We start from the raw sequence: 15,555 nt of genomic DNA, 5'->3' as shown, positions 1-15,555 counted from the left end.
GAGAAAGCCCTGTAACTTTGCTTCCTAAATATATGGGAGCTTTGTCGAAGTACAATCCAGGAACTGTTGTAGAATGGAAGCATCTTTGACCGTATGACCATCCACATAAAGTTTTGAACTTTGTGTTTTGGGCATTCAGACCATGTATAGATGGTTTTCGACATTGTCGCAACGTAATCAGTGTAGACGGTACCCATATGTACACCAAATATAAGCACAAACTACTCATTGCAGTAACATTAGATGCCAATAACCAGGTTTTTCCGCTAGCATTTGCGCTTGTTGATGAAGAAAATTACGAGTCTTGGCATTGGTTCCTCGGTAATGTTGCACGACATGTTACCAGAGGGTGTAGTGGTGTGTGCCTTATATCTGATAGACATGCGGGTATAACAAGTGCAGTTCAAGATCTCCCTGACTTCGAGCCTCCTTGTGGTGTTCATTATTTCTGTTTGAGGCATGTTTGCTCTAATTTCAACAGCAAGTTCAAAAACATTCATTTAAAAGGCTTATGTTGGGAAGCAGGGATACAACACCAAGTAACAAAATTTAATGTGACAATGGAGGCAATTAGATCAAAGAATGCATCAGCTTTCACGTATTTGTCAAACATTCGAAAAGAAAAATGGTCATTGGCTCATAATGGTGGATGGAGACGGGGGATAATGACGACGAACATGTCTGAGTGTACTAATGGTGTGTTAAAAGGGGTGCGACGTCTTCCAATAACTGCAATAGTGGAGATGACCTTACAGCGTTGCGTTCACTATTTCATTCAACGGCGAGCGCGAAGTGATAAGATGTTGGAAAAGAATCAACCATGGACCGACTATGCATACTCTAAATTTGATATGTGGTCAAAAAAGTCAATTGAACATCGAGTAGTAAGATTTGACCAAAGGGATAAAACAGCATCCGTCGCGACAGGAGGAAGACCGGGTCGTCAACATCACGTACAAGCTGTGAACATTTCTACGCGTGAATACACATGTGGTAAATTCACAATATTTGGAATTCCTTGTTCATATGTTATATGTGCAGCGAAATGGTTTGGTTTGAATCCCACACAGCTTGTACAACCATGGTTTACATTGAGCGAATACGTGAACACATACGATGGAAGATTCTACCCTATTCATGATGAACAATATTGGGATGAACCTACATTCCAATTACAACACAATGGTGTTCGTCGACAAAGGAGGCAGGCTGGTAGAGATCACACGACACGCATAAGAAACTAGATGGATCAGCCATCAACGAGGGAGAGACAACATGGGAGGTAAAAGATCTACAATAACGTATTGTACCTTATTTTGAAACCATAACATGTGAAGTTATTAATGTAATTACAAAATTGTGTTTATTAATATTGTTCATTGCAGGTAGGTGCAGGTGAGAAGATCGAGTAATGGTGCCAAATAATTATGTTTGTGACGCAGATTTTACAATTTAATATTGTATTGTTATGACAATTTAGTGTTGTATTGTTATGAAGATTTTTTAATATGTAGTTTGTTGACTTATTTGACTTGATTTAGCAATTACACTTATGCTTTTTCATTACTATAAATTTATCCGTAATTTTATTCGTAAAAGAATAATAAATCACAATCAATACATTCCACAAATTTAAAAAGTCAATAATACAAAAATTGTATACGAATGTTGAAAAAATATGTTGCAGCAACAACTTGTAATTAAAATAAAAAAATTGAAAAACATACAACAATACGATGTAAGTAATTGTGCATATCTAAATAAATAGTTAATGTCGATGGTAACGATGCCCCCCAGTGCCACACGGTGGTCTCCTGATTACTCTACGTCCACGACCTAACATCTGTTCATCATCTCCATACGTACTTGTTTGTACTGCAGATGTACTGGTATCGGCAATGTTCCCACCAACCTCATACCCTTCTGTATCAGAATATTGTTGAAATGGTATGGGCGACGTGTTAAAAGTAGGGCGACTCTCATTCATACCCGGTCGAAAGTCACTTTGTAAAAATTGTGTAAAACTACCAGCAAATGGAGTGTAGTAACCAGTGTCATACGATGGAAAGCATGAAACCACTGGCGGAGTAGTGTATGCCATATTTGAAGATGATGGTCCGGGTTCAAACTCATTTCCTGTCCACATCGGTGGATATTGCACCGGAGCTGGGCGTGTCTGTGACATAGATGCATATGTTATGTAACATATATTTAATACAATATATTAAATTTACGTTCATATGTAGATAAATTGAACATGTCTTACGATAAATTGTCGGTAGTTTGCATCAACAGGATGGTAGCCCATGATGTTCGAAGGTACCACTGGCGGCGAGAGCACTATCTATGAAATGCGATGATACCAACCAATATAGTCCATTGTGATAGCGGGTGTACCAGGTATGACATAATCCCCACCAATCACAAAATTATATCTGTCATTCCATATTTTTACAAAATATTTGTGATATGTCACCCTAATCAAAGTTGTTCCAGCCTTGTCGAGTCAGCTTATGGAAATTGTCGAAGTTAGTAGCAGGTAGCGGAATACCCTGACGCATTCCAAACTGTCGGAGACACCGCTCTGGTCTATGCATCTCAACTATATGAAAATTAATCAATGCGCATGCCGACCGACATAGATGAATTCTATTTCCATCAAGAATTCTGCCAACCTCCGGGGACTCCATATCATAAACTGTCCATAGAAATTGAAGCAAATAAAATGAAAAAAAGATTAGCAATTTGATAATATATAATTAAGACTGAATTTGTAAAAAAATTTCAAACTCTAAACAACTAATTTATATATCTACCTGACCTTCTACCATCCTGTCAAGCATATCTCTCATTATACGGACCGAATGATGGGCCGTGTGTGTCCAAGAAAATCCGCGTCTCCACCTGCAATTTATAAAAGTACACAATATTTCATTTAAACAAAATAACAAAATAATAATAATAAATGTTAATTATTTCTTATTAGTACCGTGCGCCATATGGTAGGAATGGTAGACCCTGAAGCACATCCGCAGCCTGCTCTTCTGAAATAGATACCTGTTGAGCTCTATCAGGGCAAAGAAGAGTAATTCTAGACCACATCCAAATCTGCAATAACATACAACAGAAATAGTCAAATCATAAGAAAAAATAAGTACAACAAATATAATGACCGTAGAAGTGTACAAATACCTGCAATATCTGAACTGGGCCACACAAATCGATCTTTAATCTCATTGATGTGTCGCACAGCTCTCTATAAAGATATGCCAACACAGCAGAACCTCAGCTATAGGTATTCACTAATTCTATGTCATCAAGGAACTGCATATACATAAGTTTTACAGCAGCACCTTCCGAGTCTGGAAACATACATCCACCAATGATCATTAATGCAACACAACGAGAATATTGTGTCACGTCCTCTTCACTGCTTTGATCATTAATTATATTATTTAGGCAATGGTCTAGCAAAGCGGTCAGATAAAGATGTGCACCTTTAATCTGAGAAGATGTGGGCGTAAAACCCAACCAAGTAGCGCAGCGCTGTTGTAAAGTATGTTTGTTGTACGCGGTATCTACACTAGTGATGGGAATGCCATCAATATTCAACCCCCAAATAAGAGCAACGTCCTGCAGGGTGATTGTTGCCTCGCCCACGGTAAGGTGAAATGTGTGTGTCTCACGACGCCATCTCTCAACAATGGCTGTAAGCAAATGATTATCATAATATTTAATAGGACCACACTGAATGACACTATAGAAGCCCATGCATGCAAGACATAGGCGGACACGGAGGTGAATCCCAGCATTAAGCAATCTCCAACGACATTTGTCAGACCGACGTGGCGGAATTAGTGCATCCATGTTCTCAGCGTTGATACTATTTGATATGTGTCTACCCCGCAAATACAACACATTATCCGTATTTTCAGCCATCTTGCAAACAAAAAAAATCATTAGTTAACAAATATTATATTTTTAATCAACAAAATTTAACTACATTTTTTTAATTAAACGAAAATTATTTGAAATTTCAGACTCGAAAAAATAAAACGTATTTGTTGATGACAAATTAGTAATAAGAATAATTACTGTAGATTAAATAATTTCTTTTAAAAAACAATAATACTTCATAATACGTAACATTTAATTATAATAAATACATTCGTAATAACATACTTATAATAAATACATTATTAATAAGAATAAGGACAATTCTATCCTAATCCGGGAGATTTACTACATGTTATTAAATAATATATACGTGACATTTTTTATAAATTTACTATTAATTTTAGTAAATTTTTAGCTAATTACTGCCACTAATAATAATTTTTGCCACTAGATCATTTTTTCTTAAAATATAGAACTCATTAACATAAATCAAAAAATATATATAAAACAAATTGTATATAAGTTTAAAAATTTCACTTAATTTTAACCTACGTAATTTATAACAAAATTAATATTATAATTATAGATATAATATACATAAAATTTCACGGAAATATAAAATCCGTAATTTATACACATATTCTAATTCCAATAATACAATTAAATATAATTAATATTCACGTAAATATAATTATTTTAAATACAATTAAATAAAATTAATAATTCACATAAATAATTATTAATAATAATTAACAATTAAATATAATTAACAATTAAATAATTAACATTTAAATATGATTACCAATTCACGTAAATAATTATTCCAATAATAATTAATATTCATGTAAATATAATTATTGTGATTATTGTAATATTATATCACGTAATATAATTATTGTAATTAAATTTCACGTAAATTAAATTTAATTATTGTAGATATAAGATTATATCACGTAAATATAATTATTGTCATTAAATTAAGTATAATTATTAATTATTGTAATTATTGTAGATATAATATTATATCACGTAAATTAAATATAATTATTGTAATTATTGTAGATATAAGATTATATCACGTAAATATAATTATCGTAATTAAATTAAGTGTAGTTATTATTATTCCAAAATTTCTAAATCACATTATTATAATTGCAATAATACAATTAATATTATACTTATTGTTATTACTTAAAACTGGTATAATGATCGAACAATAATAAATATAATAAACAACAAAAAATATCGTTACCTCTAATTATTCTGAAAAATGCCGAAGACTTACGTTAATAAATAAATGAAAAAGTCTGAAGACCGGTGCTGGAAAGAGTGCTCGATGCTCGGTATTCGAAAGAAAGAAGAAATTTGCTCCTGCGGCTTACTCGACTTCGGTGAGAAAATGAAGAGGAGGGCACCGCATTTAAATACTGAAAAGTCACGGATACAAAAGTCACGGGTGCGTTCGTTCACGGGGAGAAGGTCACGGATATTGAATCCGTGACCTTCTGCCATGGACTCTCAGTCTGCCACGGATTCAGAAGAATCCGTGACACCGTGAATATTTTTTTATTTTTTAAAAAAAAAATTAGAATCCGGTGCAACATTACACGGATTGTAATATTTTTACAAATCTTCTCACTTTGCAACATTTTTAAAATACTTTTATTAATTTATAATATTTTTAAAAAAAACCCTACTTCGATGACGCAGAAAAACACGAGACAATATGAAATATGTTCTTTCAAGAAATCATACATGATCAATTTATAGGGATATCTATGTAAGTGTACATAAATAATGGATACTTTTCAGCCTAGTTTCGATCCATGTCTTTATGATCATATAAAGATTCGATAAAATATATCTTGTTACAATCTATATTTAAATTACCAAAATGTGATCAAAATGACATAATTTTTTGTTTTTGGCATGATAAGAGTAATCCTCAAGTATTTTCAGTGTACCACACTAGCTAGTAATATATTTTTTTTATTACAACACACGTGGATAGGGGGATCGAACCTGGAGAGAGGAGCCAGCTAATCTGACGGATGAGACCACTGGGCTACAAGCCCGATCTCCACTAGCTAGTGATATTATGATGTCTTGAAATGATGATAACACGTCATTTTTTTTTCACAAATATTTCTATTGACCAGATAATGAAAAGAATAATCAAAATCAATAGTTCGATTGAACTTTCTTGCGGTACGAGTTACTTGATTTTTATCGTTGTTTATCAAGTTAATAAATAATAAAATAAAAAACACGAAAACACCTTTCTCTCATAAGAAACGAATTTCCGAAGCTTTCCATGTGTGTGCACCACTAGCAATTGAAACTCTCAAAATCAGAATGAATACAGTAGTGGTGTTGTCAAAATCTTGTTGCAACAAACACATAATGAACAACAAGCGTTTTCTTCTCATTCAAGTCATGTCCTCCAACTGGTACTTCCATAACATTATATAGGCATTAACATGAATGTATCTTCAAGAAATCTCATCAATAAATTAAACAAATCTTATCTACATCTCATCGTTATCGAATCTAAAGTTTGTAATATTAGCAACACGAACCTAAACACTTTTCTAACATATATTCATCGATCTTATCTAAACACACAAATATATAATTTTCTAAAATTGGAGATATTGTAATCAAGATGATCAACATCAAATCTCAAGATATGACAATAAAAGATATACATGTTATTCAAATATATTATTATATAAGATATGTATATCTTTAACAAAATTTTTATCTGAATCTTCTAAGATAAAGTTATCAGAATATCCAAATAATACAATTATACAACTTTCGAAAGAGTGTCCAATTAATAATATTTCCCTTTGCTTTTGATTTGAACACAACCATGCGAACAAAAAAATAACTTACTCCCCGTTTGTATCGAAACAAACAAAAGTACAAATATCAACCAATAGTTGCATGAGTATGTTAACCAACACTTCGAAATCTCCCTCTCAATGTGCACCGATAATGAACGAAGAACTCTTTATATATATTAGTGCACCGACGCACGCGTTGCGTGCTTGTATAATATTTTTTAAAATTTATTTGATTTAAATGAGGATCAAAATATAATTATAAGAAATAGTGAGAGACTACAGTGTAATTTTGATATATAAATTAAAAAATAAAATGAAAAATAAAAAAATAAAAAAAATGACCTCAGTGAAAATTGAATCTATAACTTAAACTCGAAGAAACAATGACTCTATTTACTAAAGCACATATAACTTGTATTAAAGTTTTAACATTTTATTAATATATATAATTATTAAAACTGATAATGACATCAAAATTAGTTATTCTAAATGTCTCAAACTTAATAAAGTAATATATATATATATATATATATATTGTTTTATCAAAAACTTTGTTGATCATGGGCGTGAGGACGCCTAATAAGGCCCAGGTCCAATAAGTTTAAACCGGCTCACAAGATCCAAGCTCGACAGGATGTCCTATCAGACTACGTCTATAAGATCAGATATCGCCCGAGATTAGGTGCCCAAAGGAAAATGATGAAGAATGAGGAGGTCAGAGCTCACCCATTAATTCCTAAGCTGGTCAACCTATCTTGTCTTGGATTTTCATTAGATAGGGCAATGTATCAACCTAGGGTGAAGGGCAGATAAAGCCAAAGAGCTTAAAGTGGAAAGTAGAATCCTTTAGGATCTGTACTAATCGGATGTGCAACTGATGGGAGAAAACAGGAAGAATCCTCCATAAAAGTTGGCGAGGTATCCGAGGTCAGCTCATGGTTCGAAAATTCCTGATAACGACCTGGCTTCGAGGGTTAATTATTTTCCTCATCTCCCATAGAATAGGATCTCGTAGGCTGATTGAATCAGCCAAAATGGGAGGAGGCTCAATTCTCGATCTCAGTGGTGTGACACCATGAATCATCAAAGTGAGTATTCTCTGGGAATTCAAAAACACCTCTTGTCCCTATAAGTACAGGACTTTTCAAGTGGAATATAGGCAATTTTTTGCATTTCAGTTCTCTTTAATATATAATTCTTGAGTTTTTGATTTGAGAGAGGAAATATAGCGCATGGTCAATTCGGTTGGGTTGGGTTGGATTGAGCAACAGTATCTATTCAAAAATTACTCAACTCGAACCTGAACCCAAATCAACCCGATAAACCCGTATAACCTGATTTTCAATTTTTTATATATTTTTTTAAAAGAAAATTAAAAATTCAAAAAAATAATACAAATATTTTAATTTAAACACATAATAATAAAATCTCTCTCATATATATGATTTAAATTTGAAAATCTAATTGTAGAAAAATAAAATATATTTATTAAATTAAATAAACAATTATTTAAAAATAAAAAATATTCAAAATAAATAATAAATTATGAAAATCTATGATATAAATATACAATAAATATTTTTTCAAACATACAATATATAAAAATATGAGCGATATTTATTGATTATATTTATTAAAAAACAAATTAAAATTTTCGGGTCAACCCGAACCCAACCCAACTCAACCCGATCATTTTTTTCGGGTCAGCTATCGGGTCCAACCCGATCTGATCCAAACCCGAAAACCTCAAACGTAAAACTAATTTTTTTCGGGTTGAACCGTGTCGGATTGGTGGGTCATGTCTGATTTTGACACTCCTAGTGCAGACCATCTCCGGCCGCCTTTAATGTTATTCTTGGTGGTTTCAGATGTGTTTGGATGATTGGCCAACATCATAGCTTCATAGTCAGCAAAAATATAATAATTAGTTTGCTTTTAATATATGTCAACATAGTAGCGTTTGATAATGTTGTATGTCTTAGTAATTTATTTGAATTGAATTAATCTCTGATCATTGAATCTATCATATTTAATTGCAACTATCTAATTTAGTTAATTTGGATTAATAATTTTTCTCTATTTGAATTTATTTATTTTATCTAGTTTAAGTTAAGTGATAAAAATTCTAGTAGTCAAATATTAGTCTTTGTATGATCAACTGGCATACACGCTGATATACTTAACGGTTTCTTACATGATATATACACGCTGGCATAATTAACGGTTTCGAGGTTCTAGTCCGGTTCCGAATCTACGGGTGTCCGAACTGGTAAGAACGGGTTCAAAACTAGTTCTCCAGACCGATTCCGATCTAAGGATTAATGTTGGAGCAGAATGACACGCGCTAGGACCGTATTTTTCGACCACCCTAACACACATCGATGAAAGTCAAAGCATGAAAGCAGAGCATCTTGCGCTTGAGTGGTACTTTTCGAACGCCAAAGCACAAGATAGAACAAAATAAAATTGGACATCACAGCTATTTGCGCCGGGCCAGTGCGAATATGTGAAATTCTTATCAAGTGGTAGAAAAATATTATTTTTATTAAATACTTTGAACTGAAAATTTACATCATACAAAAAAGATAAATATAAATAAAAAATTGATGTTTACATTAAACATTTAAAATCTATCACGACTTACTAAAATATATTTGAAATACTCACGATATTTTTCGAAACTTGAGTTTGCAAATTTGTCTATCGCTTCGGTGGTCCTATGCCTTTTTCTGCTGCAAACCAATCTTGTAGAAATGTTATCATGGTAAGAGTTTTCGAATTTGAATTATTCTGAGTTTGCTAATGATTCTGTCACATGTTGAAAATGTTGATCCGAAAGTAACGCTTGAACACTGAACTCCTAAGACACCTTTTGAAATTGACCTTAAAATTGGATAAAGTTGCAAAGTTTACCGTACATCATTCTAGAACACCAAAAGTTTCTGGATCTGAAAATAACTTGCTTAGATAGATCTGTATCTTATTGGACTTTATTGCTGTAACCGATTTTTCTTTACAATTGTAGTCGTTGGCCCAAATACTATTTCATTTTTTAAAAAAATTGAACTAGTTCGAGTTCCAGATCATATAAGTCTGGATTCAACCGTTTTGGAAAAAATAACCCCTTTTTCATTTAATAATGGATTCAGTGCGCTTTCAAAACAGTTGCGGTTGAACCGGTTCCAATTCTGGGTTAATGGGTCAGTTCCGATTCTGCTCCAGATCAAATCAGTCCGTTAAACATGTCTATAAACGCACATGTAGCCCATACATATATTCAGATTTATAAATTATTAGTAAAATATTTATCTTACCCTAGCATTCTCAACAAATTTTAGCAACCAACTTTTACGCTAGTGTTTGTTCATGCATAATCATTTTTTTTAAGAATATGGAAATACGACATTCATATCGTAGCAAATTTTTTTAAATATAAATAAATAAGAGCAAAAATGTCATTCAAACCAAGTATTAGAACTACTTATTATTAAAAAAAATAACACCTATTATCAGATCATTAACATTTATATAATAATTTAATTTCCCGCATTTCATGAATTTTTTTAAGTTGGAGAAATAATAATAATAAAAAATAATAATAATAAATTAAATCGTTAAATAAAATCATGTGAATAACCGCGACGTACATGCGTCCACATTCATGGTTCTCGTGGGCTAGCACACACCATATAACCCCTCTTGTTTATGAACGGAATCCCGAAAGGATTCTATTTGTTATCTTCCCAAAATAAAAAGTCAGCAGTCAAGCAGTCTTCCAACTCTACATAATATCCTTTCCCATTGCTCCCTCTAGCCTTTAGGAATCTGTTTTTCTGAAATATTAAGGTATTGATTCCACTAGATTTATGATGATTTCGTTATATTGGTGATATTCATATCGATTTTCTTTGCTTTTGTGGTAAAGGGGTGAGATTGATCTTTCCAAGGCTGTATTTTTTTGGAAAGGGTTGTGTTTTCGATATCTCAAGATTTTCTTTTTGTGTGTAAGGATTCTGGTTCAAGTCCGATCTGATTTCGTAAAAATTAACGAGAAAAGCGGTGATTTCATGTTTACAATTTTCTTTGTAATCTGTACTGGACCGTCTCCTCTTTCTTTCTTTTATTTTTGTTTTTTGAATTTCAAATTTTTGCAGTCAAATCAATGGCTTTTACAATCAAGCAAACTTCTTTGATAGTGGCGACTCTTGGGGTGCTTTCCTTCATATTTGGAGTTATTGCGGAGAACAAGAAGGTTGTCTTTTTATTATGAGTGAAAATTATATAATTGATGCTTTTTTCCAGTGCTCTTTTGATACGTACATGTTAATGTATATGCGGTATTGGAATAAATTTGTTTTTTCTGTGACTAAGCAATTCGACGAGCTGACAATTGTTATTTTGGGTATTGGATTTTAAGAAATAAATATTCTTATTCCAGTTTACTTTCTGTATTAGAATGTGGAATAGATTTTTGCTCTTACTTTGGTGGATTGATTCTGTGAGAGTAGATCGAAAGGAAAGTAGAATGATTGAGATATTTCCTTTTGGAATAGAAATAACAGTTGTTTGGGTGTTCAATCGTTATGTAATCTATGCAGACTCAATCAGCTTCTTGAGTTTATGGATTTTTGTTCTATGTCGTGTATCTGTCATCACCAGAATCTGAAAATTGCTTTTTCCATGTTCGATGTGCACTCTCCATTAGGGTATGGTGATTTTTTTGAAACGTTTTTGAGTGTGTCCGTATCAACTTTCTTGGGGAATTGAAGTGTTATTCTTCATTAGGAACTCAAAACGTTTTCATTACTTGTTACATCTACTCGTACCAAGCAGTAGTTGCTAGATGAGACTAGATAAGCAAAAGATTTTTTCTTTAATTGTTTCTCATGATGAGATGTTTTGCCTCATGGTTGGCTTGTATCGCTATCCGTCTTTTCCCCTTTCAGTATCTTGTTTTCACCAGCATCACACCGCTTTATTTTAGTTTAAAAGTAGTGAACCCTGATGTTTTTTGTTATCTTCTACTCATATCTTGCAGCCGGCATCTGGCAACATCATAACTGGGAAGAGCTTTGTCATTTGCAAGTATCCAGCTGACCCTACCGTTATCTTGGGTTATTTGTCTGTTGCTTTCCTTGCCGTCTCCACTGGGTTTAGTTATTTCGCCTTGTTCTATCCATACAAAGGAAAGTCAATTCCACAGGCGGCTCTATTCCAAAACACGAGCTTTCTCATCTTTTTCAATGTTGCTTTGTGAGTATACTTCTAAGCATTTTATATTATTTTACATCCCCCCTCCAAACCCCACCCTTGATCTTATTTGGTTTAATGACTCTTTTCTTGTTGTATTATAGTCCTTTATCTCCTTGTGTTTTTTGTTAGAGTAAATTATATGGACACCTGTTTTGGTCTAGTTTAATTAGAGCCCACTTGCCAAGTTGATACTGATTATGACAATCAGAGGATTGAATGTTGATAATTTTTTCAAAAAAAGATTGCTTAGCTCTAGGGGATTAAAATATACTTCAAGCTGTATTAAAGTAGTTGAATGAAAGACAAGTAAACAGAGGATTGTTTTTGTATATGAACCAAGAAAATACGGGCGTTCAAGAAATTGTCAGGCTATTAGGCTGAGAGCCGAGATGGACTAGTTTTTAAGACTTGAGAGATTCTTGATTTTATAAAAACATTTTACAGTTACTTGTAGAACTGATGTGATAGATCAAATTTTTTGGCTAATTTATTTGTCATAATCCATCCGTCGTATCCTACCGCTATTATTTCTTTGCTCGTCATGTATTCCTGGTTTATCATTCAGGGCGACTACTGGTTTGGCCGCCGCATTGTTGTTATGGCCGACCATCACAGAACAACTTCACCAGGTTCGCAACGTCCATCACAATCTTGCAACCGAGTGCCCCACGGCCAAGACTGGTCTTCTAGGTGGAGGGGCGTTTTTATCTCTCGATTCTTGCCTATTCTGGCTCGTTGCATTGATGTTAGCTGACAATACCCGAGAGGATTACTTTGGAGATTCCGTCGAGAAAACTGCTACCGGTTATGGCACTGATGATGCTATAAAAGGCAGTGCCTAAAGCACGCAATTATTTCTAATTTCCATATAGATTCCGAATGTGGTATTTGAAGACTATAATATTATCTGAATACATTGTATTATTCGAATCTTGAACTGTTGAATGTCGATATTTAGTTCCAATTTGGCGTTCTCTTTTTCTTTGATTCCATCTGTTTGTCTCATCTTTTTCATGTACGTTTCCGCATCGTGCATGGTTGTTATAAAATGAACAATAAAATAAAAAAAAAATATTTGTATAATTTTTTGGCAAATAAATATTTTTATTTTTGGAAAAGAATTTTCTGGCAAAATTAAGTAATTTCGTCATCGGAATTTATGCACATAAAATCCCAATATCTTCTTAAAATTACACACTTGCAATCCTTCTGAAATATTCTCATGTAGATGTGTGCATGAGGACACTAGTTAATGTGATCTTTCACCTCTTAAATATAATGTTAGAATTAAATTTATTGTGGAGATGTTAAGGAAAAACCAGTAGATGTTGGATTAAGTACAAAACCAGTAGAACCAGTAGATGTTGGATTAGTACAAAACCAGTAGAACCAGTAGATGTTGTAAACCAGAAGTACTTGTATCGCGCTAAAACCTGCTTAAATAATTTCTTAGCTAAAACCAGAACTAGAAAGATACAAAATTCGAAATATACACTAACAGAATCTTGCGTATCTCAAACTCTCTAAATATTACCGTTGATCTATTAACGTGATACCAACATTTATTGCTTCATTAAATGCTATTAAATGCTATACAAGAACATTTAAGACGGTATACCATTTTTGGTATGAACTGCGACTGATTACTTTTAATGTATTCTGCAGGGTCCATTTTAAGCAATAAAGCTGAACCACCAAAAAGAAAAGAACCGTTCAATTTTTGAACGTTGAAAAGAACCTATATATGGAGATTAGGATTTTGTGAAGAAAGATGAAGCATTGAACAAAAATCTGAATTGAAAAACATCATTCGAGCATTGTTAGAACTTTCAGTTATCTAAAGAGCTCAACACTGAAAAAGGCAGCACACGCTTCATTGCATACTGTTGATCATTGAGATCATATTATGCTAGCTACTTCAGTTATATCTTCTTAAGCTATTTATTTCATCAATTCATTGATAGAAGAATTTGTAACTGGAAAAGAGTCTTTTCCAGAATTTAAGATCATTCAAGAATTGAGTTGTAAAGCTAAGAGTTTCAATAGGCGAAGGGCAAGTCCTATTGAAGTGGGTGTGTACAATTGTTGTGCTATATTCACCAAAGTCTTTTAGTGATACCTTCTGGAAACAGAAGAAGGGGAGACGTAGAAGATTCATCTTCGAACTTCCAGAAACAAACATTGTGCTATCTACTGCTTTTCGGCTTTATCATTTTTCACCCACTAACCAACAGATCGTTTTCTGCACATTATCTTGTGATCTGCTGGTCTTTATACTTGAACAAGAATCGTTAAAATCTCTAACAGGATTTTAGCACATCATTCGAAAGAATTTAATAAGTTGGCCATTGAGTTTATTCAACCCCCCCTTCTAAACTCAACCCGATCCTCAACAAGTGGTATCAGAGCAGAGTTATTCTTGTTCTGAAAAATATTTAATAGACATGGCTCATTTCAGCAAAGTTCCAATGTTCTCAAAAGAAGATTTTGATGATTGGAAAATCAGAATGCACGCTCATTTCTTGCGGCTCAAGATGATGACATGTGGTATGTCATCACTGATGGTCCATTAAAGATCATAAAGCCAAATCCAGCTATTGCTATCACCGAAGGTGCACCTCAGATGCTTGAAAAACCAAGATATGAATGGACAAGTGAGGACAAGAAGAAAGCCAATCTTGACAACATTGCGAAGGACATTTTATACAAGACACTCGACAAAAATACCTTCAGCAAAATCAAGATGTGCCATACTGCCAAGGAAATCTGGGAAAAATTAATTCAGATCTGTGAAGGAAACGAAGAAACAAAGGAAAACAAACTATCTGTAGCCATGCAGAAGTTTGAGAATATGAAGATGAGGGCTGGAGAAACTATGAATGAATTTGATGAACGATTCAGCAGCCTCGTTAATGAACTCTCAGCTCTTGGGAAAGACTTTGGCAATAGAGAAATTGCATTAAAGGTAATGAGAGGCCTACCCAGAGAATGGGACGTCAAAACAATGGCACTGAGAGCTTCCAAGGATCTCAACAAGTTAGAACTACACGACTTGTTCTCGGATTTAAAGGCATATGAGTTTGAACTTGAAGTTCGAAGTGGAGAAGAGCCCTTAGCAAATCCACCAACCAAAGCTCTCGCAGCTACTGTTAACTCTACTACTACAGTTGCTCCAAGCTCATCTTCTGCTACTGCTTTAGAGAACACTTCTGAGAGAAGTGCTGAACAGATAAGCAATGACGCAATGTCATTATTTGTTAAGAAGTTTTCCAGATTCATGAGAAAGAATCATAGAACATTTCAAAGTCTCAACCGCAATTTCAAAAAGGAATCATCACCTAGTGATATGGCATGCTTTAACAGTGGAAAAGTTGGACACTTCATTGCTGATTGTCCAAAACCAAAGAAGGATGACCAGAGGAAGAAGGGTGTCAAACGCAATGATAAAAAGACCAGAAGAGACAGGAAGGCAATGGTTGCAGAAGAAAATAAGTCCAAATGGGCAGACTCAAGTTCTGAATCTTCTGGTTCTGAAAGCCATTCGAGTGAAAGTGAT

General features: G+C 33.6%; 2 protein-coding genes across 4 annotated transcripts; one reads left to right on the top strand and one right to left on the bottom strand.

Annotated features, from left to right (window-relative positions):
* Window positions 1-2,036: 2,036 nt before the first annotated feature.
* Window positions 2,037-3,315, bottom strand: LOC142541523 (serine/threonine-protein phosphatase 7 long form homolog). Of its 2 annotated transcripts, XM_075648048.1 has the most exons (4): window positions 3,193-3,315; window positions 2,990-3,108; window positions 2,267-2,904; window positions 2,037-2,176 (listed from the first exon to the last, which is right to left on the bottom strand). In XM_075648048.1, the coding sequence occupies exons 1-3, from the start codon at window positions 3,235-3,237 to the stop codon at window positions 2,805-2,807; spliced, it is 264 nt and encodes an 87-aa protein (XP_075504163.1). In that variant the 5' UTR covers window positions 3,238-3,315; the 3' UTR covers window positions 2,037-2,176; window positions 2,267-2,804. The 2 variants fall into 2 exon arrangements, 1 of the variants encoding a protein (XP_075504163.1); XR_012819363.1 differs by lacking the exon at window positions 3,193-3,315 and having other exon boundaries at window positions 2,055-2,176; window positions 2,235-2,904; window positions 2,990-3,186.
* Window positions 3,316-10,433: 7,118 nt separating this feature from the next.
* Window positions 10,434-12,989, top strand: LOC142542981 (uncharacterized). 2 transcript variants are annotated; one of them, XM_075649928.1, is made up of 4 exons: window positions 10,434-10,592; window positions 10,901-10,998; window positions 11,785-11,999; window positions 12,565-12,989. In XM_075649928.1, the coding sequence occupies exons 2-4, from the start codon at window positions 10,909-10,911 to the stop codon at window positions 12,839-12,841; spliced, it is 582 nt and encodes a 193-aa protein (XP_075506043.1). In that variant the 5' UTR covers window positions 10,434-10,592; window positions 10,901-10,908; the 3' UTR covers window positions 12,842-12,989. The 2 variants fall into 2 exon arrangements, with proteins under 2 accessions (XP_075506043.1, XP_075506044.1); XM_075649929.1 differs by lacking the exon at window positions 10,434-10,592 and adding an exon at window positions 10,725-10,746.
* Window positions 12,990-15,555: the final 2,566 nt, after the last annotated feature.

Source organism: Primulina tabacum, chromosome 4 (assembly GCF_025594145.1).
Source record: "Primulina tabacum isolate GXHZ01 chromosome 4, ASM2559414v2, whole genome shotgun sequence".
NCBI lineage: Eukaryota > Viridiplantae > Streptophyta > Magnoliopsida > Lamiales > Gesneriaceae > Primulina > Primulina tabacum.
This window is presented reverse-complemented; position numbering and strand designations above follow the sequence as displayed.

Excerpts from the sequence above, each read along its gene's own strand:
- LOC142541523 (XM_075648048.1), bottom strand. The coding sequence starts at position 3,237 with ATGAGATTAAAGATCGATTTGTGTGGCCCAGTTCAGATATTGCAG. Across the intron at positions 3,109-3,192 it reads GCCCAGTTCAGATATTGCAG|ATTTGGATGTGGTCTAGAAT; the intron begins GTATTTGTACAC and ends ATGTTATTGCAG. Across the intron at positions 2,905-2,989 it reads TTCCTACCATATGGCGCACG|GTGGAGACGCGGATTTTCTT; the intron begins GTACTAATAAGA and ends TATAAATTGCAG.
- LOC142542981 (XM_075649928.1), top strand. The coding sequence starts at position 10,909 with ATGGCTTTTACAATCAAGCAAACTTCTTTGATAGTGGCGACTCTTGGG. Across the intron at positions 10,999-11,784 it reads TTATTGCGGAGAACAAGAAG|CCGGCATCTGGCAACATCAT; the intron begins GTTGTCTTTTTA and ends CATATCTTGCAG. Across the intron at positions 12,000-12,564 it reads ATCTTTTTCAATGTTGCTTT|GGCGACTACTGGTTTGGCCG; the intron begins GTGAGTATACTT and ends TTTATCATTCAG.